General features: G+C 35.0%; 1 protein-coding gene across 6 annotated transcripts in view; it reads right to left on the bottom strand.

Annotated features, from left to right (window-relative positions):
- The window catches only part of CCDC82 (coiled-coil domain containing 82), a 29,376-nt gene that overhangs the window by 3,272 nt on the left and 96 nt on the right, over positions 1–26,008 (bottom strand). Inside the window, exons 1-8 of one of the 6 annotated variants that reach the window (XM_081240323.1) lie at positions 25,560–26,008; positions 22,293–22,413; positions 20,482–21,215; positions 19,536–19,743; positions 10,076–10,168; positions 8,621–8,745; positions 5,734–5,904; positions 1,347–1,532 (exon numbers count right to left, since the gene is read on the bottom strand). In XM_081240323.1, coding sequence (XP_081096449.1) covers positions 1,347–1,532; positions 5,734–5,904; positions 8,621–8,745; positions 10,076–10,168; positions 19,536–19,743; positions 20,482–21,201 — 1,503 coding nt within the window. In that variant the 5' untranslated portion in view covers positions 21,202–21,215; positions 22,293–22,413; positions 25,560–26,008. Of the gene's footprint in view, positions 1–93; positions 965–1,346; positions 1,533–5,733; positions 5,905–8,620; positions 8,746–10,075; positions 10,169–19,535; positions 19,744–20,481; positions 21,216–22,292; positions 22,414–23,709; positions 25,536–25,559 lie in introns of those variants that run through there. The other 5 variants (XM_081240324.1, XM_081240322.1, XM_081240325.1 and 2 more) reach the window with 5 other exon arrangements.

Genomic DNA, 26,008 nt, shown 5'->3' on the forward strand with positions numbered 1-26,008 from the left:
TGTTCCAATAGGTCTTTCAACTCCAGTAGAGGGTTGGCAACATTGAAATGCATCAATAAAAGCACTTTAGAATTTAATGTCATTAAGGAAAATGAAGTTGGGACTTACTGGGTAAGTGATGGCTCTTCCCCAAGGCAAATGAAAAAGCACAGAGAAGGATAAGGAGGAAAGAATTGGGAGTAAGAGAAGTGGAAGCAAAGTAAAAGATAAAGAGCTGAAGAGAGAAAAATGAGAGCAAGATGACTTAAGGGTCAAGATGTGGGGGGCAGGCAAGGAGATCATTGGGTGGTGGTTTGTGGTGGGCGGATAATTGTCAAAAGGGAAACCAATCTTGATGTCATTCACCAGCCCAGGAGACCTCTGTGGAACTTGTAATGTCCTAAGAAGTTCCTGTTTTGTTGTTCTCATTTTCTTTCCCTTTGTTTGTAAGTTTATTCTCTAAGCTCTCTTTTCATTTTTTTCTTTTACAAATTTCTCTATGATACAAATAATGCAGGCAATGGATCTCAAGTCAGCCTTTTTTTTTTTAAAGATTAAATATACTGTTGATCTGAGTTGCCTGAAAATCTCTTATCTGTTCTCTCTTATACAGTCATGTAACTAGACTTGTTTTGGAAGATTGCAATCATTTTAGCATTCTTTCCATGCACCATAACAATTCTAAAAGCTCTGTGAGCAGACCAGAGCTTATGAGCTGCCAGCAGATCTTCGGGAATCCAGTGCACTCTTCAAAACCCCCACTTTATCCCTGATATCACATTTAGTGATCAACAGGATATGGGGGAATCAAAATCAGTGCCGTGGCCTGAAACCTCTGCATTCCCCTTGATCTTCAGTTACCCTGCTCACTGCTCAGTCCCATGTCCTCAAGAAGAGGATGTGGGTGGTATTAGAACTGGCAGCCGAGATCCTTTCCTCAGATTGGCACCAGGTGCTTCTTCTCTCTCAGGTCACAAGAACTGTTCTAAAGATAGGAAGCAGACAAGCAGAAGTGAGTCCTATACTTTGTCAAAGAAAATAAGGGGACTTAGTATATATGTAAGGAAAACCACATACATAAAACTGAAAGGACAGAGGTCCTTCATTAAAGGACAGTATAATTGCTGATTTAAATTTATCTGATGAGCTGAGTGAATGCTTAGAACATCAGGGCACCTATTCAGGGTAGGACAATGATAAGCATGAGAGGAATGGGTGGAAGAAGAGAAAATACAAAGACAGGGAGAGAAAGAGAGGTTCTCTTTTAAATTTTACTGTCTTCTCTTCTCATAATTTGTATCCTTTTGCTGATCAAAATTAGGCTCCAGAACCTACTGAATGAAATGATTCTTCTATATTCACCTTACCTCCTTAATCCAGCCACTTTCTTTTGACTGATTGAAAATTCTCTCCACTGTTTCTTTAACCTGTTCATCTTCAACCTCTTCTGTCTTTGCAATGGAGCAACATTCCTGGTACAGCGTGAATTTAAAATGTTTCAGTTTATGGTAAATTCTGGTACGATTAGCACAAATTCTGCCAACAGTTAACACCTAAAGGAAGAAATAAACATCACCTGCTATATGAAGTGAAGATATAGTAATGAATGTACAGCCTTTCTAGTTTTCAGATTTTCTTTAAAAGTAGAATCCAATAAATGCTTAATTTTTTTTTAATTTATACAATGATTCCTTTACCTTCTTTTATTTAAATAACCCAGTTAATAAAAACTGAGCAACTGCTATGTTTCAAGTATTGAGTTAAGCACTGGAGATGCAGAAATGAAATATGTACCACCTGTATCAGGGGAATTTACAGCCCTGGGAGAAAAACAAATGATTACAAAACAATGTGCCAAATGCTATGCCCGGGATGCAATCAAGGTACAGAGAAGGGACAATTAACCCAATCCAGAAAGGAGAAGAATCCTCAACTAGGTGATGTGTGAACTAAGTCTTTAAAACACAGAGTCAGCCAAGTTTGGGAAGGAGGAGAAAAATGGCTTATAAGGAAAAGGACAGCCACACCCAAAAACAAGAAAAGCATGCAAGCTATTGTATATACAGTTACTGAGGTAAAAATGCCTGGATTATGATAATTTTCTAGCTTATAAACAACATGTAAACTGAAACAAACTCTCATACCAATATTAAAAATTGGTAGTTTTTAACTAAATACTTTTTTTCTAAAATATTCTGCGAAGTAAAAAATAACTTTGTGTCTATCCTATTTGTTTCCTGAATTAGTGAGTCTGATATAATTATAACACAGTATTTTATTGTTAGAAAACTACAAAAATTTTGATTTCTATGTTTATATGGACTTCTGGGGTTCTATGATTAAGAATACTATTCTTGTGAAGTCAACCACCCATTCTCTTTCAGAATGTTTTGAATGTATACTTTGTTATACACACCTATAGCTAAAATAGGAAAACAGTATCCCTGCACTGACCAAATTAAATATAATCGTGTCTACATTATTTCACTCATTGTAGAAAGTGCATCAGAAAGGGCTCCAAACTTTATAACATGACCAATCTTATTCTCATGGAGTAACCTGAGGAAACAGACAAACTTCTTCCTAAATTATGTATTTGTCTCTGTGTCTACAGGCATAATAGGTTATGTTTTCATGAATTCAGTACAAATGATATAGTTACAATATTGATCTATGTAACTTGTCTTCTTTCTGGCAAATAATAACTGTACCATTTTTCTGAAGTCACACTGTAGGGATCACACAGGTGATGAGTTCAATACACAATACAAGAGTATACTGATAAAGATGAATGAAAGTCAAATATGATGATCAGCAAGAGTCAGGTTTGATGCATCATCTTGTAAAGATGGTATCTGGGATACCTTACAACCTTTCTTAAAATCCCCAAAAGTTGAAGAAAATCATGTTCAGATTTCTGTTCATGTTCTGGGAAAATCTGTTTTTCAGATCATCAGACACAATCAGGTATTATTGTTCATTGCTTGCTCACTCTAAGTATCATTCCTATTGCAACATTATCATCAAACTAGTCGTATAAATTACAGTTCACTTGCCAGTACCTCCCACTTTGAGTAAAAAGATACCACAACAGTTGCAGTGGACACTAGGGCTAGTCTCTCCATTTCTGCCATTAGAACAGATTATGTGGGAGAAGTCTCCTATGGTTGTTCTGGAAGAATAATGTGATTTTTTTTACTTCTATTGCATTGTACTCTATATTTCCACAAAACAAGAGGAATTTATCTATATAGAATTTTTAAGTTGGGATAAAAGGGAAGGAGAGGTGTTTAAAAATCTCTAATTTTTTTCTGTATGAAATAAAAATATCCACTGAAAATATTAAACATTATAATTTACTCCTTTCCATTTCTAATTCCTACCCTCTTGGTGTCTACCTTACACGTATGGAGGTCAATAAACCCCAAATTACCTTTAGAATATTCTCACACTATTTTTTTCCCAAATGTGATCACATTTTATATGGAAGAGCCTAAACCATTGTTAGTAAGGCTTCATAGAAAACAGTAAATGTAAACAGTAAATGTATATAGTAGTTGCATACACTGCAAGCGGACCTCTCCTTTCACCTCACCCATTTTAGTGAATTGTTATAGCCCACTATACCTTATGAATTAATGTATACAGTACAACACAGCTTACATTGTAGCATGCTATTTATATGAAGTACTAAAAACAAGTAAAATGAATCTATGCTGTTAGAAGTGTCCTTAAATGTCCAGAAATGTATTTAGAGAGTACTTTTTATTAACTAATTGCATTTCTAAACATTAAGGACACTATTCTAGGGAATTCCCTGGTGGTCCAGTGGTTAGGACTTGGCACTTTCACTGCCGAGGGTCCAAGTTCAATCCCTGGTCAGGGAACTAAGATCCCACAAGCCACACGGCACAGCCAAAAGAAAAAAGAAAAAAAGAAGGACGTTAGTCTAACGAGATAGACAGTATTAAAAAACTTGCCAGAGAGAGAGAGAAATGATAAGTTCTGTGATGATTATCTTAAAGCAGATAAGCAAAGTGACATATAAATGATTACTAATCCACTGTGCAGGGTTAGCATAGTTCTATGAACTGATAAATCTGAAGATAACTATCTCAGTTACTAGTGTGAACTACGGTACCCTACATATCCAAAGATATAACTGGAAACAAAGGTAAAAACTGTCAGCAAATTTTCCTAAAGCAGAAGATGGTGATTGCAAGGCAATAGAAATAATCTGATTTGTAATTTATTAGATACAGCATGTAAAATTAACACTGTTTAACAAATTAAAGCAAGGAAATATAATGAAACATGCATTATGCACATCTATAATATCCAGCTCACTGTAGGTAGCTTTTCGAGGTATTTCTCTAGGCCCTCAAATACAGAGGAGCAGCCAGCTTCTTAAGGAAATTAAAGTATGGAGAAGGAAGAAAAAAGATCCTCAAGGAAAGAGGAAGGATGGGAAGAAGTTTGGTTTTTGTTCCTAGGTCTCTAGGAACATTTAGTGCAATAGACTGAGCCAAGGGATTCTTTTTCCTCTTGGCCTGTTCTTTGCGTGGACGCATTACACCTTGCCACTTGCCTCAAAATTACTGCCTCTTCCCACTGGTTCTTAAGCATCTTGAGGAGTCTGGACAGACTCTGGGCAACACTGAAAACCTGACTGTTTTCAGTCCTCCTAACTGCCTTTCAGATTTCACATCTTTTTCCTCTAGGTGATTTCCTTCTCATCCATGCTCTCAGACTACCATAACCTGGTGGTCCAACACCTCTCATCTCAGTACCCTAACCAAGACTGCTGTAACTAAAACTACAGTCACTCCTCAGTAGCCGCCCTCCCTGATACCAAAATCTGCAGATGCTCAAGTCCCACAGTCGGGCCTCCATATCTGCGGAATCCTCTCTGCAGATTTAACCAACAGCAGATATAAACATAGTACAGTTAACCCCTGAACAACTAGGGTTTTAACTGCACAGGTCCACATAGACAGGGATTTTTTTCAATAAATACACAGTCAGTCCTCTGTATCAGTGGATGCAGAATCCATGGAGGGAATGCCAGAGGAAGATCTCAATATTAATATGTTTGCATTTATAAATGCAACAGTTTTACAAAGATTTAAAAATAGAAGTAGTAAGCATTTGCACTTTGTCTTTCTTCACATTACATTGCTCTGCTCTTGTTTATCAAATACATTTCTTCAAATATTTCAAACATTTTCTTCTGTTTTGTCTATTCATTCAAAATTAACAGCACCTTAAATATATGATGATTGCTCTAGGCTCTGAAACACTTCTGATGTAGTCTAGGCTGAAGCACAATTTTCCTTCAAATCTCATATTGAGGTGAATAGGCCTCTCTGTCTGTGGATTGTCACTTTGGTAGATTATCTGCCCTAAAATTTCCATTGGGGTCAAATTCTCCTTTGGACTCCAAAAGGACTTCTGCTTCCCCTGCCCCAGTTACCTCCCTTTTCATCCTCATCCTATACCCTCTCCCCTCTCCCCCACAGTTTGGGTGATATATACTTAGACAGTATGCACTGATTTCAGTATCTGACTAAATTTGGAGTGAATCTGCTGCATAACACATATTTTTCACATTCAAAAATTGCACACTCTTTCCTTGTATTCTTTTCCCTTCTCCTGGTGCTTTCTCCATTTGTGAAAATAACTTAGGGTTACTTGTGCAGGCTTATTTAGTGAAAATTTCTAAATGTTGAGAACTAAAATAAAGGTAAAAAATACCTGTTTATCATGTGACATGAAATCATCTATTTCCATAGTCCTGGTGTTATATAACTTTCCTGATAAATGCACCGAATATCTACAGTGGCGATGCAATCCACAAGCCTGGCAGGAACAGTCCTCAGGATTCTTCAAATGGATACTTACATTAGAATAATTTTCTACTCGCTCCTGAAAATAATTTCAAAATGCAATGAAGGTTTAAAGGATAAAAAAACAACAATAAAATAAAACATAAAAAGAGCCCAACCAAATTAAAATCAAGGTTAGAAATCACAATGATAGGGTAAGATGTAAGAGCAAAACACACTGGTATTTCTTACTTTAGTACTGAGCACAAGATAGATTTAAATTTTAAAAGTGAATTTATAATTTAGGCTAGTAAATGAAAAGAAACCAGATTAGGAAAAAAATTAGTTTCATATCACTCAAACTTCTGTTACTATTAAGCAGTGCTTTTCACAGGTTTTAATTTACTTCTTTTCCCTCTTCTCATCTCCAGATGTAATAATTAGTTAAAATAGGAAAGAATGAGCAGAAAAAATTCAGAATAATATAATAAAATGATTAAATTCATTTAGGTTAGTAAAAAATTAAGAAAAAACAAGATCACATTCAGTCTCCATTGTATGAATTATATTTTCCACAAAATATCCCAGAAATAATTTAATTCTCCTATGGTTTCTTACTAAAGTACTAGGAAAATAAACAAGTTTGAACTAGGATTTCTAGGTCGCCATTATTGCTATGGCCAGTCTAATAGGTGAGTTAGCAATGAGTAAACAAACTGAGAAAATATTTGGTATTCATAAATAAGCTTTATTAAGCTGTGAAATTACTTGTGCTTGAGTAGTTTTGCTTATTCTCTAGGACTGTGCTAGATACTACTGTTCTAATTAGTAGCGTGGATCAGTTTACCACAATATTTGAACTGCACACAATAAGCATATTAGCAGGGTCACTAAACTGCATTCTCTATCAGCCTGACAGTAATTAAGTACCCAATATAGTTTCCTTTTTACATTGTATGATTCACAAAGACATTGTCTTTTGTCTACTTTTTACTGTTTCTCATATTTCATGGTACTTCATGACACATGTCACTTACAGGCTGACATTCAGAGTGAATAGATGACTAACCATCTTCCCTTCCTGCTTCTCTGGTATTCACAGAAGCACATGCTGAAATGAAAGGTCTATCAGCTTGGTTCTCTGAGTGACTACAATAAACAGCACCCTTATTGACTCACACTGGACATATAAGTGAAAAATAAACTTTGTTAGGTTAAGCTATTGTGATTTTTGTTGTTGGTTTACTTTGTTTGTCACATTATTTATTTTTTGCAGCATAACCTAGCTTATCCTGACCAAGATTGTATTGAATCATCTCTGTCTCTAAATTTTTAAGCTAATATTTTCTTGTATATTACAGTTATTATTTCAACATTGGGTTATCCAAATTCAACATAACCTACCATAGTATGGTAAAGCATGATATAACAGAATGGATGGGCTTTGAAGTCTGAAAAACCCTACACCTAAGGTTTCTAGGTTCAAATATTGGCCTGGCTAATTACTAGCTGTGTAACCTTATGTTACTCAATTTTTCTGAGTCACAATTTTCTCATATCTAAAATGGAGGAAATAATAGTACATTCCTTGAGGGGTTACTCTAAAGATCAAATAAGATACCTTACTTTGCATATCAGTTACTTGGCAAAATTAAATGATCAATATGCTATCCTTCTATTAAAGACAAAAACATATATACCACATCCTAAGAGCTATGCTATGTGCTTTACCTTAAAAGTAAGTAAATATTTTCTCTATCTGAGGAAGAAACTGGAATTTACAAACGTTAAAAAAATCACCCAAAGTCAAAAAGATATATATGGTGGCCCTAAACTCAAGCTATCCTCCAAATTGAAGTCTTTTAATTCTTTTTTTTTTTAATAATCCCATAACTGTCCTTAAACCTAATCCATCTGTGGCTAATTTATCATCAGGTAATTCAAGGCTAAACAGGCCTTGGATGAAGCCAAATCTCCTGACATAAATGAGGTACAGTAGCTAATGATTTAAGTGCTAGAAGGACTATAAGGAACTTGAACTTCTACTATCTTGTCATTTTCCTCTTGCTAATTATTAGAAGCTAGAATGTTAGAAGTAGGGAGGAAAAAAAGCCTTAAAAATCATATAGTACAGCCTCTACTATTAGAGATCATAAAATAGAAATCTAGGTGATAACATGGAATCAAATATCTCTTATAAATTAAAAAGATGTTTCCCCAAAATTGGTAGAATTACAAAATCTTAAGGTGGAGAAGGATGTCAAAGACTACATAGGTCAGTGTTTCCCTAATTAAGTTACGGGAACCAATATCCTAGAAGGTAATAATAGGTATTTCATGAAAAGAAGCCTCATAGTAAAACACAAATTTGGAAAGTATTATATTCTACATTGCCCTCTTGAAGATTTACAGTATAAATTCACACATTAATGCTCCTTGAAAGTCCTCCAGTTAAGTTAACCCTACTGTTTCTCAACCTCCTTTTAACAATGAAACTCTCTTTTCTGAAATAATTAACATCCTGTGAGACAATCTCCTCATTTAAACAGATGGGCTAAGCCTTAGAGATGTTCTAAAGTTACCATTTAGGACTACTTAATTATTGGATAGATATAACAAGTGTGAAAGACTAAAACAATTATAGCCTTTAGAAGAGATAAGAAACAACAAGCTGATTATTTAACAAAGAAAATTGTTAATAATTTAGAAGATTATTCAGTGTGACTGGTTATTGAAGGACTGGAGTGGGGACGTCTCCCACTCCAACCCCACTCCATCCCGCGACCAGAGATTCAAAAACAAATAAAACTGTATACCTTATATTGCTCTTTCCAACGACTTCTAGAGGCTAAGTTCTCTAGACGAGGCTGAACAAAGCGGTTATCCAAATAATGAAGAGATGTCAACATATCTTGTGCATATGATTTTTGCCTGGTGCCATCTGTTCAGGGGAATAATAACAACAACAACAAAAACAATCACTTTGCCCGTATAAAATATTTAAATAATTGCATAAAGATTTCTTCCCATAGTTTTAAGAAGATAACTTGCTTGGTTGGTTAGAAACATTTTAAATTTTAAAAAGTTAATGAAGTTAAAGAAAATCCTTCCATCAGAGCATTAGGGAAAGGAAGGAGCCACACAGGCTCTCTAATTGTTCCTTGAACACATCAAACTTACTCTTTTCTAAGGGTCTTTACACTTGCTGTGCTCTCTGCTAGATCCATGCTTTGCTTCCTCCCTCACGTCATTCAGGTTTCTGTTCAAAAGATACCATTTGGGAGACTTTCTTTGACCAATCTAACTAACAGAGAGTTTCCTTTCCTTTATCACTCTTGATTTCCTTATCTTATTTTGTATTTTTCAAGAATTAATCCCTTAGGTGAAATCATGTTATATATTTGTTTACTCATTGCTGTCTCTCCCATTAGACTTCACGCAACATGAGGCAAGAATCTTCCATATCATAGTCATTGCCATATTCCTAGCCCTTAAATAATGCCTGGCCCTTAGTAGGCACTTAACAAATATTTGTTCAATAAAGTCTGAATGAAATCTTACTCTGGCACTTTGGTAGACATTCAGCACAACATATTTATTGTCTTTATTAAGAGCCAGATTCCGTGCTAGATACAAAGGGTGTGTATATAGAAAGTATGGTTCTTCTCACACTCTTGAAAGGGAGGAAAGCAAAAATACATTTTCAATATATATGAAAAGTGCATATACATCAGTGCCACCATACTCAGGATAATGATAGCACAAATGAGGGAGTGACAAATATTATTTGAATGGGTCACAGATAGCTTTCATAGTGGAAATGATTTCATACTCACTTAGAAAATCTAAGGTAGAAAGGGATTATACTCTAACGAGAAACAACGAGGCACAAAAGCATAAAAAAGCATATAACTTTTGGTGAAATTCAAGGAGCTTAGTGCTTAGGCTGGGACAACACATGGGTGTTGAATTACCCTGCTGTTTAATTAGTATATGTCCTGTATCCTCAAGTTCACTGTGAACTCTCAAAGGGCAGGGAAACTATTTCTATTGTACTTTCACATATCACAAATAATAAACACTAACAAGTTTTTCACGTGAATGGACTTTTGGTGTAGTTGATACTAGAGGGAACAACTGAAGGGCCTTAAGATTGGGTCTCCGTGGTTTTGTTTATACACACACACACATATATACATATAGAACAATGAGGCTGTTTAAAAATTGGGGGAAAAAAACCCTTGATTCTTCCATTCATATTATTAACTTACCATATAATGTTCTCAGAAAAGATTCATCTAGAGCATTGATCAGAAGAGCCTTCACAACTCTTTCAAAGTGAGTATAGTGGTCACTAAAAGAATCTGAAATTAATTTAAAATAAATATTAGAATCCAGCAGACAAAACAATTCCCTAAATATGAGTTCCTTTCTCAAAGGCTAAGAAATTAAGAAATAGGAGAAATTGCTTAATTATCCTAATTTTATAGCTGGCTCAGTGACTTGTCTATTCACTGAGAAAGTCTCCATTTTCCAGATTTACTGGCTTCTAATCCAAAGTTTCAAGTTGTTATTTCAAATAATCTTCACTTTCCAAACTTATTAAGGGAAAACTGTTCAGGAAATATTAAGATACATTGTGGAAAAAAAAATCAAAATCATCCCCTGGGCACTGAAGTTCAATTATCAACTTGACAATTAGAGTGAGAGAACAAGAAAGAAAATTTCTAAAGGTTGGCTGCTCAATATGTGAATGAAACATATTCTTCACGTTTCTATATTCTTTCTTATTCCTTATCTCTAAACCATGTTACATATGAAATTGTCCAGGAAATTGCTACCCTAGCCAGAAGGACAATAGCTATAAAAACTCTATTCCCTTTCTGCTGCCACAGATCTAGGATTTTCCATACCAATTTAGAAAATTTATGTCTTCTCTTTTTCATACCAAATGTATAAGCCTACTTTCCCACTAACCCAGTTTGGTCCATGGAATCACCTGTTGTGGTGACCCGGCAAATGGTGAGAGAGGAGGTCCCTACTATTTCCCGTTACTGTGGGTCAAGGGTTACTATGGTTGTGGAACTGTTCTCTGTCAAACACGACCCCCTCCTTGATCCAAGCTGTCATCAAAGAACAACTGTCCCTGCTCTGGGCACTTGTGAAGACACATTAAGGGCTGCCTAAGTATTTCAGGAAAAGTGGAAGATGCTTGGCAAGGGATTAAAGCAAAATTAAGACTTATTATTAGCATCCATGAGTGATTTTGACTTTGCTTTCAGTTGACATAAAACAAAGATGAAATTTAACAAGAAATCTTTTAATTTATATTTTAGTTACTAAAAGGGCTGTATAAATCTTATTTTAGACTCTAGGGGAAACTTTTAGTATGCATTCATTTTTAAGAAAACACCTTACTGAGGTACTAGAGTGGCCAAAAAAAGGCAGTAATAAAACTACTTGACAATAGTAGATAATTTGCACTGTGGCCCTTAGACTTTAAAGGGCCTATGATTAATTAAAAATTGCAGAAAACTGACCATAGCCATTTATGAATACAATTGTAAAATGAAATATTTCAATAGAATTTAACTTCAACTAGACTTTCATCAGCTTCTGGATATAAAATTATAGTGTTGGTACATACTTAATTTGTGTTAAAATGCATTTAAACTCTGTCTAGCACTTCCCAAGCTGAATTAAGGGAAAACTGTTCTGGGAATATTAACTGATGTGTTGAGAAAAAAAAAATCAAATTTACCCCCATTGTACCTATCAAACAAATTGAAATAGAATCTTAAGTTTTTATTCCACTGAATTTATCAGTCTTGAATATGCTAATGCCCAATGTTACTCACCTGCTATAGAGTTTTGGGAACTGCTGCTCTATTTCAAAGACCCTAACAGTGCTTCTTTAGGATTGGAAATAAAAGGAAAGGGCAGAGAATCAGAATTATCTGGGGAGTTTTTCTCCTAACCACAGAATCCCTCTCCTACCAATGTGTGTCAGAATCTCAAAAGAGTCAGGAAGAGGGCCTTGATTTCATTGTGCTTGAGTGGATGGGTGGGGTGGTGGTGGAATTATGATCCTGGCATCTCAATCTGAAAAAAAATATTACCGAGCAAGTATAGGCCAGGCATTATTTTATGCACTTGCATGCATTGCTTTATTTCTCACAACAAACCTATGAGGTACTATCATTACTCTCAGTTTATTTCTCATTGAGGAAACAGATACAGAGAGGATGAAAAACTTCCCAAAGATCATATAGCTAGTAAGTGTTGGAACCAAGGCTGGAACAGACACTCTGACACTAGATTTCATGCTACAATCCCTTACATAGATGTTGTTCTGCATGGTAGTTAGATTTGATACTTTCATACTTCAGAACATGGAATTTTAGACGTGAATGGGAAATTGGAGAAAATAAAATTCAAATCCTTCAAGACTAGTAAAAATGACTCGATGATGAAATAACTTATTACACAACTAGATAGAGGCAGAGTCAGGAATAGAGCTCAGACCTCCCCCAGAGCTTTTCTCATTGCTTTAATCCCTATATTGATGGGCTTCTGTGGAATACCCTAGAAATATTGTTTATAACTTTTCTCCATGATTATAAAACATTTCAAAAGGATACAGGAGAAAATAAACAATATTCATATTTAGGCATAACTTGATTTTTTCAAGGTAGCTAATCACCTTCCCCACATCCAATCATTGGATAGTTTGGTCATTCTGTTGATTTTCCGTGCATCCTTTATCATGTATTTCATATATATGCTAAGATTTTGTTTCAGCCCCATCTGTCCTTCCTTTCCTACTGATCTGGCTATCATTCTCACACCAGTACTACATTGCTTTACTTATTGCAATTTTATGATTACTTTTTTAATCTGGTGGGGCAAGTCCTTCCACTTTATTTTTTGTTTTCAAATTTTATTTATTCTCATGTATTTGTTCTTTCAAGTGAACTTTAGGATTGTGTTTGCAAAGCTGAATCAAAACATTGATTTCAGAAGATATAACTTCTTGTATGATTTATTACCTCCCAGAAACATGCTTATCTCTTCTTTTACTCACATTTCCTTTCCTATTCCACAGTAAATTTTATTCTTGTACCTGTAAAGTCATGCTTTTCTTCTTAAGATTAGGCCTAGTAATAATTTTGTTCACTAGTGTAAATGGAATTTTCCCTCATTATATCTTCTAAATAATTATTGACAGCATATAAGAAAACTACGGAGTTTTACGTATTTATTGTGCATCTTGTCATTTTTTGAGATGTTTTTCTAAGGAAAATGAGCTTCCTGGAACATTATAGAGCTGGAGAGAGAGATACTGTTTGGGAATTCCTGGGCACTGACTGCTTTCTCCCCCTACCTTGAGGAGGATGTGGTCTTGCTAGTGCTAAGTTTACTTCAAAAACCAAGAGAATGTTTATATTATCTTAGGCAGAAGCACATGGATTGTTGGTGTACTTTCTTCTGAAATGGAAATGTAAGCCCAGTGTAAGAGGGCAGGGGCAGAGCAAGAAATGGGCCCCCTTTTCTACTCCAACAGGTGCCTCCCACTCATATAGAGAAAAAAGAACTTAAGAAGAATATGGAAATAGATGCTGCGTCTACTCCTACTCTCAATATACTCATATCCTTTCACTTAACTTCTGTATCTTTGGTTAAATAAGTCAGAAACTGATAGCTTGTGAATAATCATATTATGTTCAATAATGTCTTTTCCTTTTCAATAATTATATTTCTTGTTTTACTTTCACATCTGTTGCATTGTTGAAAACATCTAGAACAAAGCAGGAAATATTTTTGTCTTGTTCTTTATTTTAAAGAGAATACCTCTAGTGCTTCATTATGATGTTGGATTTTGGTTTAAAATATTCTTTGTTATGTAAAGGACATATGCTCATATAACTATTCTTAAGACTTTTTGGAAAACTAGATATGGGCATTGAATGTTATCAAATGCCTTTTTAGAATCTATTGAAATTATTATTTTTTCTCTTTTGACATATGCAACACATTATGGCACCTAATATTAAACAATTTTTATAGTTCTAAAAAGAATGGTTAGAGGACTTTTTCTTTACTCTTGTAATTACAAAAATATTTCCTTCATATGCCTGTTTGAAAATATTTTTCATCAACTTAGGATGTGAGCCTCTTTAATCTGCATAAACAGGTGTGTTAGGCAACTCAAGAATATTTTCTTCTATGATACCTTTGAATTCACATCTCCATGTCTTTATATCCAGAAACATGGTAAGCCTCTCAGCACATTCAAATCTTTTATATATCTCACTAAGGTTATGTAATTTTCTTCCTTTAGATTTCCATTTGTTCTGTATTTCCCCCCCCCAGGAATTTGTGAAATAGGGTCTTCATTTATATTTCTTTATGTATTATCTCCTCCTTTAGAAATGTTTTATTTTTCTCTCTATGATAGGAACTTCTAGGGTTTAACCTACATATCATTGATGAGACTTTCTGTACTGTTAATTCTGCTCTCTACTGCTTTCAATATAGATTTTATTTCTGACTTTATATTTTTCATTTTCTGGCAGTGTATCCTTAACTACCTCCCTTTCACCTCAAATTGTTCTCTCCTCATGACTTTCTTTTTCATAGATTGCAAAGCAAATGCTTTGTACAATTTTCTTCCGTTTCCCTTAATGAAACATTTTTTCACGGGCATTTTCTTCCTGAGTCTTCAGGGCAGGGTTACTTTTCCCTTGTGCCATATGATTTCACTGGTACTTTTTATTTATCCTAAAACAAGAGGAGAAGTTCTCGAGAGCATTTAATATTTAACATAAATTGTTGTGAGATTGCTCTTAGTCACACCATGCATGTTGATAGAATGCTTCTGTTTAATTGCTAGGTGGAGACTAAGTTAATGTTCACTCAATCTAATTTCCAGTATTCTAGCAAGCATTTTTCTAGCAAGGCACTAGTAGACTGAGATGTACTTTTATGATGTACTACTTGGTTCTCTGTCACTCTGAACGTATGATAGAGTACTGGAAAAATAATATAATCTTTAGTATCTACAAATCTGAAGGTGTTCCTATCTATCTGTGTATAACATTATTACCATGTGAACTATATAGATCTGTAATACAACAAACCATTGCTAGTCCATCCCTCTACTTTCTTTGATATCTTTTCTGGGAGTTGCAGTCTCAGAATAAATATGACTAAATAATAATAGGGATTGATGAGAAGGGAAAAAGACTCTCTTTTAAGTGCTTCAACCATGTAGCAGGAGGCAAACTATTCTATTTTAAGGTGTTACAAATGTGTCTTTCAGAGCCAAATAGCAGATAGCAAGGAAGTAACAAAATGTCTTCCTACAGTAGAGCCGTTCTCTTCAAAAAGGTAAAATTGCATATGCCACTGATTGTGAGTCTCAAGTGAGTGCTGAATTTGGAGTTCTGAACATTTCTCCCAAATTCTGATCACATGTTGAATATGAGTAGTTGTCACTGTTCTTATAGAAGTTGGGGATGGGGGGAGAATGAATCTGGGAATACTAGCCTAATTACAACCTAACCCAGGCCACAGAAGGGTGTTCACTATTCATCATATAAATTATTGCTTTAACGAGAAAATGTATGTTGATTTTCAAATGTAGGAATTGATTTATAGCAACTTTTAGAACATAATCCCTTGGCATATCAAAAACTGCCTGTATTTAGCTTCATTTATTATATTCTTAAATGGCATAATAATTGTTAAGTATTAAAAACATTACTCAAATCATAAATTATCACATAAAAATATGTGGGTTTTTTTTCCTCTGATGTATTAATAAATCTGGTCACGCCTAACATTTTTGTTTCTTAAACTATAAGACCCAGGAGCCTTCAGTCAATATGTTTATCTTAATCATCCATCCATCCAGCTAATAAGTTCTTATAATGTGTCACCAAGTCTGATGTGTATTAGGATTATAAAGAGAAGTGAAGCTGATTAACGATTTAGGTAATTTTTTGGGAAGTAGGGGTGCTCATTTGGATTTCTTTATTGAGCTTTCCTTTTTCACATACCATAAAATTCACTCTTGGGTGCACAGTTCTGTGACCAAAACACGAAGTTGTGTAACCACCATGACAATCAAGAAACAAGTTCTACCACCAGCCCAAAACTCCCTTATGCTCCCTCTCAATCATTTAGTTTTGCACATATTGAGTCTGAGATGTCTGAAAGACATCCTGATGACAATGTTCAATAAAAAGATTTAAAAATTGGGCCTTAAGACTATGGAGAAATCTGTGCTGGAAATAAAAGTTTGGGAATTTCCCCATAGATCGGGCTGAAGTTATGGGGCAGAGACTGCCTGAAGCACAAGCAAAATGAAGGTAGTTTGAGGATGTAACCTTTAGAAACATCGATACTTACATGGCAAATGGAAAAAGAGGAAAGCAATATTATAAAGGGGAATGCAAGAAGCGAAAAAGAGAACTTTGAAAGTGAGAGTTGTCAATGGTTAGTGGCAAAGCACACAGAAGTATCAGGTTAACATAAAAACCAAAGCGCATCTTGACAACTAAAAAGTTATCACTAACTTCGGTGAGAGCAATTTCACTGGATTGATGGGTATAATAGTCTAAGCACAATGCTTTGCAGAGTTACTGGGAGACTTGAACAAAAAGATAAGATTTAGAATGGTGGCTAATAGAACATGCCAACTCAAGGGAGAAAAAGCATTAATATGGTTACAAGTTGAGAAAAGAGAGCTTGTAAGGATAGAGCCAGAAGGAGAAGCTTCAATTAAGAACACATAAGATAAAATGTATTGCATAAAAAATGAGGTACATCTCCTTCTAAGGTGGAGATGCTCAATAGTAAAAGCAAGCACAGAACTCCTTGATATTTACCCAAATGAGTTGGAAACTTATGTCCATAGATAAATTTGCACACAAATATTTATAGCAGCTTTATTCATAATTGCCAAACCTTGGAAGCAACCAACATGTCCCTCAGCAGGTGAATGGATAAACAAACTGTGGTACATCCATACCATGGAATATTATTCAGTAATAAAAAGAAATGAGCTATCATGCACATTAAGACATGGAGGAAACTTAAATGCATTATTAGGTGAAATAAGCCAACCTGAAAAGGCTACATGCTGTATGATTCCAACTATAAAACATTCTGGCAAAGGGAAAACTATGGAGACATTTCAAAGGTCAGTGGTTGATAGGGGTTCTGGGGTGGGAGGGAGGGAGGGAGGGATGAGTAGGTGGTGAACAAGGCATTTTTAGGAGAGTGAAACTGTTCTGATATTGTAATGGTGGATACCTGTTGCATCATTATACATTTCTCAAATCCACGGAATGTACAACACAAAGAGTGAGCCCCGACACAAACTATGAACTACAGTTAATAATGTATTCATATTGGCTCATCGATTGCACCAGATGTACCAAACTAATCCAAGATGTTAATAACAGGGAAACTCTGAATGAGGGGTTATACAGGAACTCTCTGTACTTTCTACTCAACTTTTCAGTAAATCTAAAACCTCCCTTAAAAAAACAAAAGTAAGCATAAAAGTGTAGGATAGAGAAGAAAGTTAAAATAGTTCCCATGTGGTGGACTTTTATTTTCATTAATTAACAGGAGTATTTATGAGTGGGTATCTCTCAGTAAATGTCCTATCACATTCTAGATATTAATATCCAGAATGATGGGACACTTCCTAATTGAGTTTCCCTGAGATTCAAATGTCCAGATGGCAGGTGAACCGGTGCCTACTGACATAAGGAAAATAGTCATTAACTTTCAGTACACAGATGCTTATCACTGGCATTTCTGTAACTGATAAATTTCTTGAAATTTGATTTATCCCTCAATCTACTAATTTATCTAAATCATGGTATCTAATTTGAACCATATTACACTTAACTTTAGTAAATATGCCCTTTAATTTTTTTTGGAAAAAATTCATTCTTGAAGAAAAAAAATGTTTTCATCCAACAGAGTTGTACCAGAGTTGTAAAACGTCATAAAAAAGTCTTTAAATTTATGTACAATTATAGGGATCAGAACAATAATACATATTTAAAGACATCCTAAATTTTCAGGGCCCTATTATTTATATTTTCATTGTGTGAAAATATAAAAGATTCTAATTTCCTGATAGGTTTCACTGAGTGTCACTTCAAAAGATCAGATAACACCTGTGGTTCTCAAAGTGTGATCTGTAGACCCCTGGAAGTCTCCTAGTCCATTTAAGGGGACCAGTGAGGTCAAAGCAATAACACTAAGATAATTATCTGCTGTTTCACCATGTTGACATTTTCAATGTTGTTGCAAAAGTAACTATGGATAAGGCAGCTGACTCCTTAACATGAATCATGGCTACAGAACCAAACTACTAGTAATCATTATAATCATTGCTATGCATTCAGTAAAAAACCTACTTTCACTTAAGAATGTCCTTGATGAAGCAGTAAAAATTATTACTTTTATTAAATCTTGAATCTTGAGTATACACCTTTTTTGTATTCAGTGAAATGAAATGGGAAGTATGGATAAAGCACTTGTGCTGCATATCAAGTGTCATATCGTACTTTGAGTTGGGAGTTTAAAAAGCCTCATTTGCCAGGTTTACTTGAAACACCATGTTTACTTGAGAGAACTATTGACCAACTATGTTATTCAGGCATTTGTCAAATATTTTGTCAAAAATGAACAAAGAGAAACTGTCATTTCAAGAACTCACAGTATTTGTTACTGAAGATAAAAAACAGATTTTTGAGTAGAAATTAGAATTTTGAAAAACTTGTATTTGTTACTATGAGCTTGACAACTTCCCAATACCTAAAGAATTTTCTGATGAGATTGGTGGTGATATTAATGAATGTGATTTCTTAAATACTGTATAATGAAATGTGTCAAAATATGGAAGAGCTACATAACCCAGTGAACCAATATTTTCCAAATGATCAGTGCATGATGTTACAAAATCATGCATGGGTAAAAGATCCATTCAAATTACAAGACAGACCAATGGAATGGAATGTAAGTACTAAAAGTTCATTCATATGCTTTCACATTCCATACTGCAAACTAACCTTTAAGAAACTACTACTTGTTGAATTTTGGTGTGGTGTCAAATGAGAATATCCACAATTATTTTTAAAATGCTTTAAAAGCAATCCTCCCTTTTCCAGCTACCTATCTGTGTGAAACAAAATTGCTTTCATCTAATCTAATATCACAAAATATCACAACAGACCGAATGCAAAAGCTGATATAAGAACCCAGCTGCCTTCTGTTAAGCTAGACATTAAATATATTTATTAAAATGTAAAACAATGCCATTCTTCTCATTTTTTGGAAAAATAGTTATTTTTTAGAAAAATGTTATCTATATTAATATGTAATGAGCTTATCACATTACACGAGTTATTTTAAGTCATTTAATTAATAGATATATTTTAAATTTCTCTTGTATTTCTACAATGGTAAATGTTGATAGATACAACCCACAGAAACAAAAGCTCTTTGGGGTCCTCAATTATTTTTAAGAGTGTAAAGGGTTCTCAAAACCACTAAAATAAACTATTATTAGACAAATTTACCTGAAAATGAAACCATGGTTCCTAATCAATGATTTAGAACATGATAGTAAAAGGCTGATTTGATACTTAGTATAATATCATGATTAGAACAAGTCATAAAACATTCTCTTGATATTTAACTTACAAAGAGAATTCTGTTTTACTAATTTCAGTTGTGATGTCGATTTTTCTCCTCGTTGGCTTTTATTCTCTTCATCACCCTCCTCATCTTGCACTACAAAGTCATCAATAATATAATCATCTCCATCTTCATCATATTCATAATCATCTTCCACCTCCCCCTCCTCCTCATCATTTTCATCACTGCTTGGGCAGGATTTCTTTTCAGAGTCCTAATTAAATTAAAACATACCTTTTAGTATTTTTAGTAAAGTGTACCTTTAAAAAATTGTCAGTATGGGGCTTCCCTGGTGGCACAGTGGTTAAGAATCTGCCTGACGATGTAGGGGACGCGGGTTCGTGCCCCGGTCCGGGAGGATCCCACACGCCGCGGAGTGGCTGGGCCTGTGAGCCATGGCCGCTGAGCCTGCGCGTCCGGAGCCTGTGCTCCACAACAGGAGAGGCCACAACAGTGAGAGGCCTGCGTACCGCAAAAAAAAAAAAAAAAGAAAAAAGAAAGAAAAAAAAAGAAAAAAAAATTGTCAGTATGGATGTGAAATTAAAAGATTAAATCTGAAATAAAAAATGATTTGTAGAAATTAATTTTATATTTTAAGGTTAAAAAAATCTTGTCATGTTAAATGTTGAACTTTTGAAATTAGGAAGAAGATAATATACCCTGGTTAGTGAAATAAAATGTTTAAAATCGACATTAGGATTATAAGTAGAAATTAAAAACAGGAAAGACCAAATTTTAAAGAAGTCTTTCAATTTTAAAAAAGAGTGAAAGAATGAGGCTCATAAAAAATATTATTAGATACAATACTGCAATCAAACATGTTTAAGGGAACTTGACTAAAAAATAAATTTTAGAATTATTGTGAAATAGAACAGACTCAGCCCTTTGATTTTTATAAAATACTTAAATAAAAAGTTAAAAACAGTAACAAAACCAATAAAATATAACACACCTCAAAATCTCTACTACTACTGCGTCTCTGACGAGATCTCTGTTTTGAGAGGTCTTGCAGTTTCTGGAGCTGTTCTCGCTTTCTTGCGGCTAAAGTTTTTTCAGGTTCTTTTTGCTCCATCTCCACTGAAGAACATTCATCTTCAACCACTCTACGTGGATGTTTAACGCCCACTTTTCTAACTAGGATATCACTGTCATCACTTTCATCACTGTCGTACATCACAGAGGAGATCCTTTTTCTCTTCCCTCGCTTGATGTGTTCTTCTTCTAAATCCTCCTCTGTTATTTGTCCAGAGTGTTTGTTGAGATCATCTTCCTCTTGACCTGAATGCTTTTCATGATCTGGTAAGTCAATACTTCCATGTTTGGTTTTGTTCTTTTCTTCTTCATATGTTGAACTGTTGCCAGTGTTAATGAGATGCTTACTATTGTTTCCTTCACTTTCAACTTTAATTAATTTAAGCTCTCTTTCATTTTCTGGCTTCTTATTACTATCAAGCCCTTTGTTACTATCAGGTTCTTCGTCACTGTCAACACTTTCATTATTGTCAACACTTTCATCACTATCAAGCTCCTCATCACTCTCAAGCTCGTCATCACTATCACATAATTGTGAGAGACTACTTCTTTTAGTCCGCCTCCAATCCACTCGAGATTTCTGTTCACACTCTTGAGTTTTAGAATTTTGCCTTGTTTCATGTCTTCTAATATGTACCATTTTCACTTAAGCTTCTACAAAATAAAGTTATTAGGAATATAATAATATAACCAGATTACAACAGTGAATGCATTTATGGTACAAACTATATTTATTTGGTGTTATTAAATGGTTCACAAAGGTAAAATCACATGAAATATCTGAGTGAAGATGGTTGCATAATTTGCATAACAAATTATAGAACAAATAATTTATTGAACATCTATGAAATCATCATATGAACATCTATTCTGAATTATGTTGTATGCTGTGCTGATAGAGGTTCATAATTAAGAAAAATGCAAGGTAGTATTCATTTAGTACCAAATGAGTGATAAAAAAAATAACTGCAATAAAAGTGTAAAGATGCAGGAAGATCAGAACAGCAATTGTTTCACTGAAAATTTTATTGAACAGATATGATCTGATAGACCACTGAAGAATTGACTAAATTTGAACAGAAAGAATGAAAAACAAAGGGATTTCAGGAAAAAATGATAAAGTCAAAACTTTGGCACTGAGAATGAACATGACATGTTTAGTAAATAAGTGTGACCAAAAAGGTGGGAAAAAAGGCTTTATGCTGGAAAAAAAGAGACCAGTATAGAAAGGTAGGGTGGAATTACAAAATGATTCCTCCCATAAGCAAAGAAGGATTCTGAATAGAGAAATTACATGAATTATAACATAAAAGTTAAACATTTATATGAAGAAAGTTATAAAGTACTAAGTGACATAAAATAGATAACAGTGCAAAACTGAGCAATAACTTATCTACTAAGATTTCAGCCTCCATATATTTTAGTAAAATGGCAATGGCTTTAATCCATTAAAAGTTAAAGATACAATATAATCCAATAGAAAACTTACTAACAATCCAATAATATAGGTGAAAAAACAAAAAAGTTTCATGGTGAAGCAGAGCATGGTATTGGGAAGGAAAACAAATGATCTAAGTTCCTGATTCAGAAAAGGGTAAACTCCATCAAAATTATCACAAGTATACAGTAAAAGAACAATTAGAGACAATTTAACTAAAAAACGGTAACATATATGTACTTCTGTGGTTGCTAAGGAAAATAGAAATATGATCACGATGCAATGAGACTGACCTCATAATATGCATATAAGAACTTATGTATTCAATTGAGTGCCGTCTCCTTCAAAGAAATCACGTTATGAGGCTGATTGTTCCAATATTTCCACCATGGCACAGAATATTCTGGAGATTTTCTATTTTATTTTCAAAAAATATGAAAATAATCACACTTCATTTCTTATCCCAAAAAGACATTTAAATATCCACTTTATTCGCTTGTCTTAGTTATAAGGGACTGTTACCAGCTTCCAGAAATGAAAGGGAATTTGAAAAGATGAAGATTAACTACTATTAAAGATATTTTTAAAATATGCTGCAAACTCTGTGATAGTAATTCCAAAACTAGAACGCCAGAAATTTTTTGAGCAATGGCAGTGTTACTGAACCAAGTTTATAGCTTCCCATGATGATTATCGTTTTAGTTGGTGGGGAGATACCACCCATTTCATTGTACAAATTCTGTTATGTTTATAAGGCAACGTGACTGCTTCTATAATGGTAACAACTCATATAAAATCAGAACAACAACAGTTGCTGAGATTATACACAAGAAATTATAATGTAGGAGACCTTATGACAGTAACTGCTACAAGATACATTCAGCACTGTAACAGCGATCTACCAAATCCTAGTCCATAGACCAAATATTCTGCTACTTGAAATTACAATTAGGTTGTATTTTACAGAAGGTTTATATTAAAATCAGCAAAGAATAAAACTGTGTGTGGTCAAAATTACTCTTTTTAAAGATCTCTATATTATTCTTCAAAGTATGGATTATTGTATACCATACTGCTGCAAAATATGTCCCCCCAGTTTCTCTTTCAGGTTTTAAACAGATTACTGTTTTTTTTTCTTTTTATTAAACACCAGATAAACTAGGCAGGTTATATTTTGAAGCCATATAATACAAAGAAGTATTTTTTAAGCATATATAGTTATAAATTTGCATAAGCTAACTGTGCATGTGCTTTACACTACAATAAGAAGGTAAGGCTTTTTTATAAATCTGTCTGAATTGGGAGAAATAATGAAAACAAGTTTATGAAAACAAAAGACAGATATGGCCTCAGTAAATACACTGAAGTATGGACAGGAGGAATATGAAAGTGAAAGATGATTTTATTAGTACTCAAAAGCAGTTTCATACACACTAGATGATTATCTTACAAAACTATACGATGTGCAAAAGACAGTTATAATTTCAAGCGGTGATTCCTATGACAATGATAGAAATGATTAAGAATGTCACACTATTCAAATACCTATGACTGCACAGAGTTAAGCTATTAAAAAACGCTATATGTATAGTAATTTTCAGTGCATTTTCAAATATATTTTAAAATCCTGACAATGATCCTAAAAGGAAGACATTATCTATCTTCATTTATAAAAATCAAAGCCAAGGATGTAGAGTTTAAATGACTTACCCAAGATCACACAGCTCGTTAGTGACAGAGCAGGGATTAGAAACCAGGTCTCCTGATTCCCCATCCAGTGCTACACAATGACTGCTGCCATTATTATATTTGTACAAGGTAGGAAAAATTATGCCTTCAAAAAGTCATTATTTTATCTCTCATTCAGGCTAAATTTTAGTTTCTGGAAATAATCATTAAAATAGTTTGACTAAGAGTTTACAAACATGCTTTTTAAATTACGTAACTGAATTTTAGTGCACATGAATTAGGCCAGAAACTTCTGTAAATTATTTATCTAACAGGCAAGAAAAGAATGTGCAAAAGAGATGAAAATTTGCAGACTTCCCTCTACCACCTTACTGATGATACTGACCACAAAATTTAAGGGATTCCCCACTGAGTCAAAAAGTAAAGATTCCAAAGAAAGGCAGTCTCTGATGAGAAAAATTTTATTTTGGAAAGCTGCAGTATTGAATGTTTAAGGAGGCAAATTTTATGTAAACAAATCAAATTTCATTTGGCCAACTGCCAAATTTCCAGGGCGTTTCATATTTCAAAATTGCTGTTTATATCAATAATGTCAAAAAATCTGTTATTGAAAAGGAAGATAATTTGATTATGGTTGGCTCCTCTTTTTAAATGTGGATACTTTTACTGCGTGAGCTGGGGAGGGAAGGATGACAGAGGGAAAAGGTGAGCGAACTGAACCTGAGGAGAGAAATGAGAAGATAAAGCTAGGCTGATGGGTAAGACATCTCTTGATCATTATAATTCACTCAGAAAATAATCCATGCAAATGAATGTAATTTCTATATATGTTGAGTATACACTCAATTTTTTTAAATGAAAGTTTAATCAAGCTTCTTTAATGATACCTTACCTTTAGGCAAAGAGAAAACCAGAGACTCCACACAGAGAGCATTAAATAAGTGAATGAAGATGATCAATACTATCACATCTTTGTGTTTCATGGTTAAAATCATGTAAATAGCACATACTATCTTGTCTGCCAAAGAATGTCAAGGCGATAACCCATAAGGCTTGTGTTCTTTCTCTAGCACGGTAACTCTACAACTAAAAAGGGTACTTTGATGCCACCTGAATTTCTCATCAGAAATATCCTTTATTCTAGACTTTGAGGTTAATTCATCAAGAAAAGATTCGTTCTAGGAATCATCGACTTGCCCTATGAACAATGTAGGTGGTAGTTTACACTTAAAAATTTGAAGGGCGGTGGAACCCCAGCCATTACTTGAAATTTCACCAGAAGGGATGCATCCTATTTGTAAAACATTACCCCTCTTGATGTTTTCTTTTATATGACAGTTTGGAGAGGAAACCTTAATAAAGCAAAGAAACAGTCATTGAATGTATACTATGTGCCTGCACATGCTCGGAGCTGTGGCGTTTCTAGATTTCAACAACACGGTCTCTGCTCCCAAGGAGCTCACAATCTGACGAGATTACTTGGGACACCAAAACAAGCCAGCGTAATACATGATTTAAGGGCTACAGAATATGATTCTTTTTTTGTTGTTATCGCATTGCTGTGAATAAATTTATATAGTTCTTCCATTGGCTGGAAAACAGGGCAGCACAACAAAACCGAAATGGGAAATAGGAAAATAGGAAAAACATAAAGGGAAGAAAGCCAATGTCTCCCACTTAGAATTACGGTTTAGTACTCCACAATTTCGCATAGAGTGGAGCCTGCCAGCTTGCCATCTCCGACAACTATAGTATTCATTAAAATCTGTAACACTGAAGATGGTTCGCTAAATTCAGCAGGGATGAGGGGGCCTAGGAAGGAACAGAGCCTCTCGGGAGTTAACACCACAGTCATTTTCATGATTACAAACCTGTCTCCTCGGCGGGACGCAGACACCTGGCGCAGATCGCCCGCCCGTCTGCTACTCACCCCCAGGAGGGAGGAGGCACCGTAGCTAAGAAACGGGACCCTCTGACACAGCTTCGCGATGACGTGCGCGGGACGTCACCAACCCCCGGACTTTAGAGGAGCTCGGTCCCCAGAAAACAAACAAGGATTTGGAAGAGCCAGAAACCCGCGAAATCACCCGCAGAGCCCCGCGCATCAGACCTGCCCACTTCCCCTTCGCGGAAGGAACTGGCACCCCGCCCACTGCAGCTCTGCCCCGGCGGCCCGCAAGTGGAGCGACGAGCGTAGGGGAGCCGTCCCGCCTACCCCGAGAGCGCCGGCGGGAATTTTTTATCCCCGCCCTTCTAATAAACCATTAGCAGCCGGAGCGGGAGCGAGTCCCCGCCCCGAGCTGGCCCGCACCGCACCCGC

This window comes from Mesoplodon bidens, assembly GCF_964165515.1.
Source record: "Mesoplodon bidens genome assembly, chromosome: 7".
Taxonomy (NCBI): Eukaryota; Metazoa; Chordata; class Mammalia; order Artiodactyla; family Ziphiidae; genus Mesoplodon; species Mesoplodon bidens.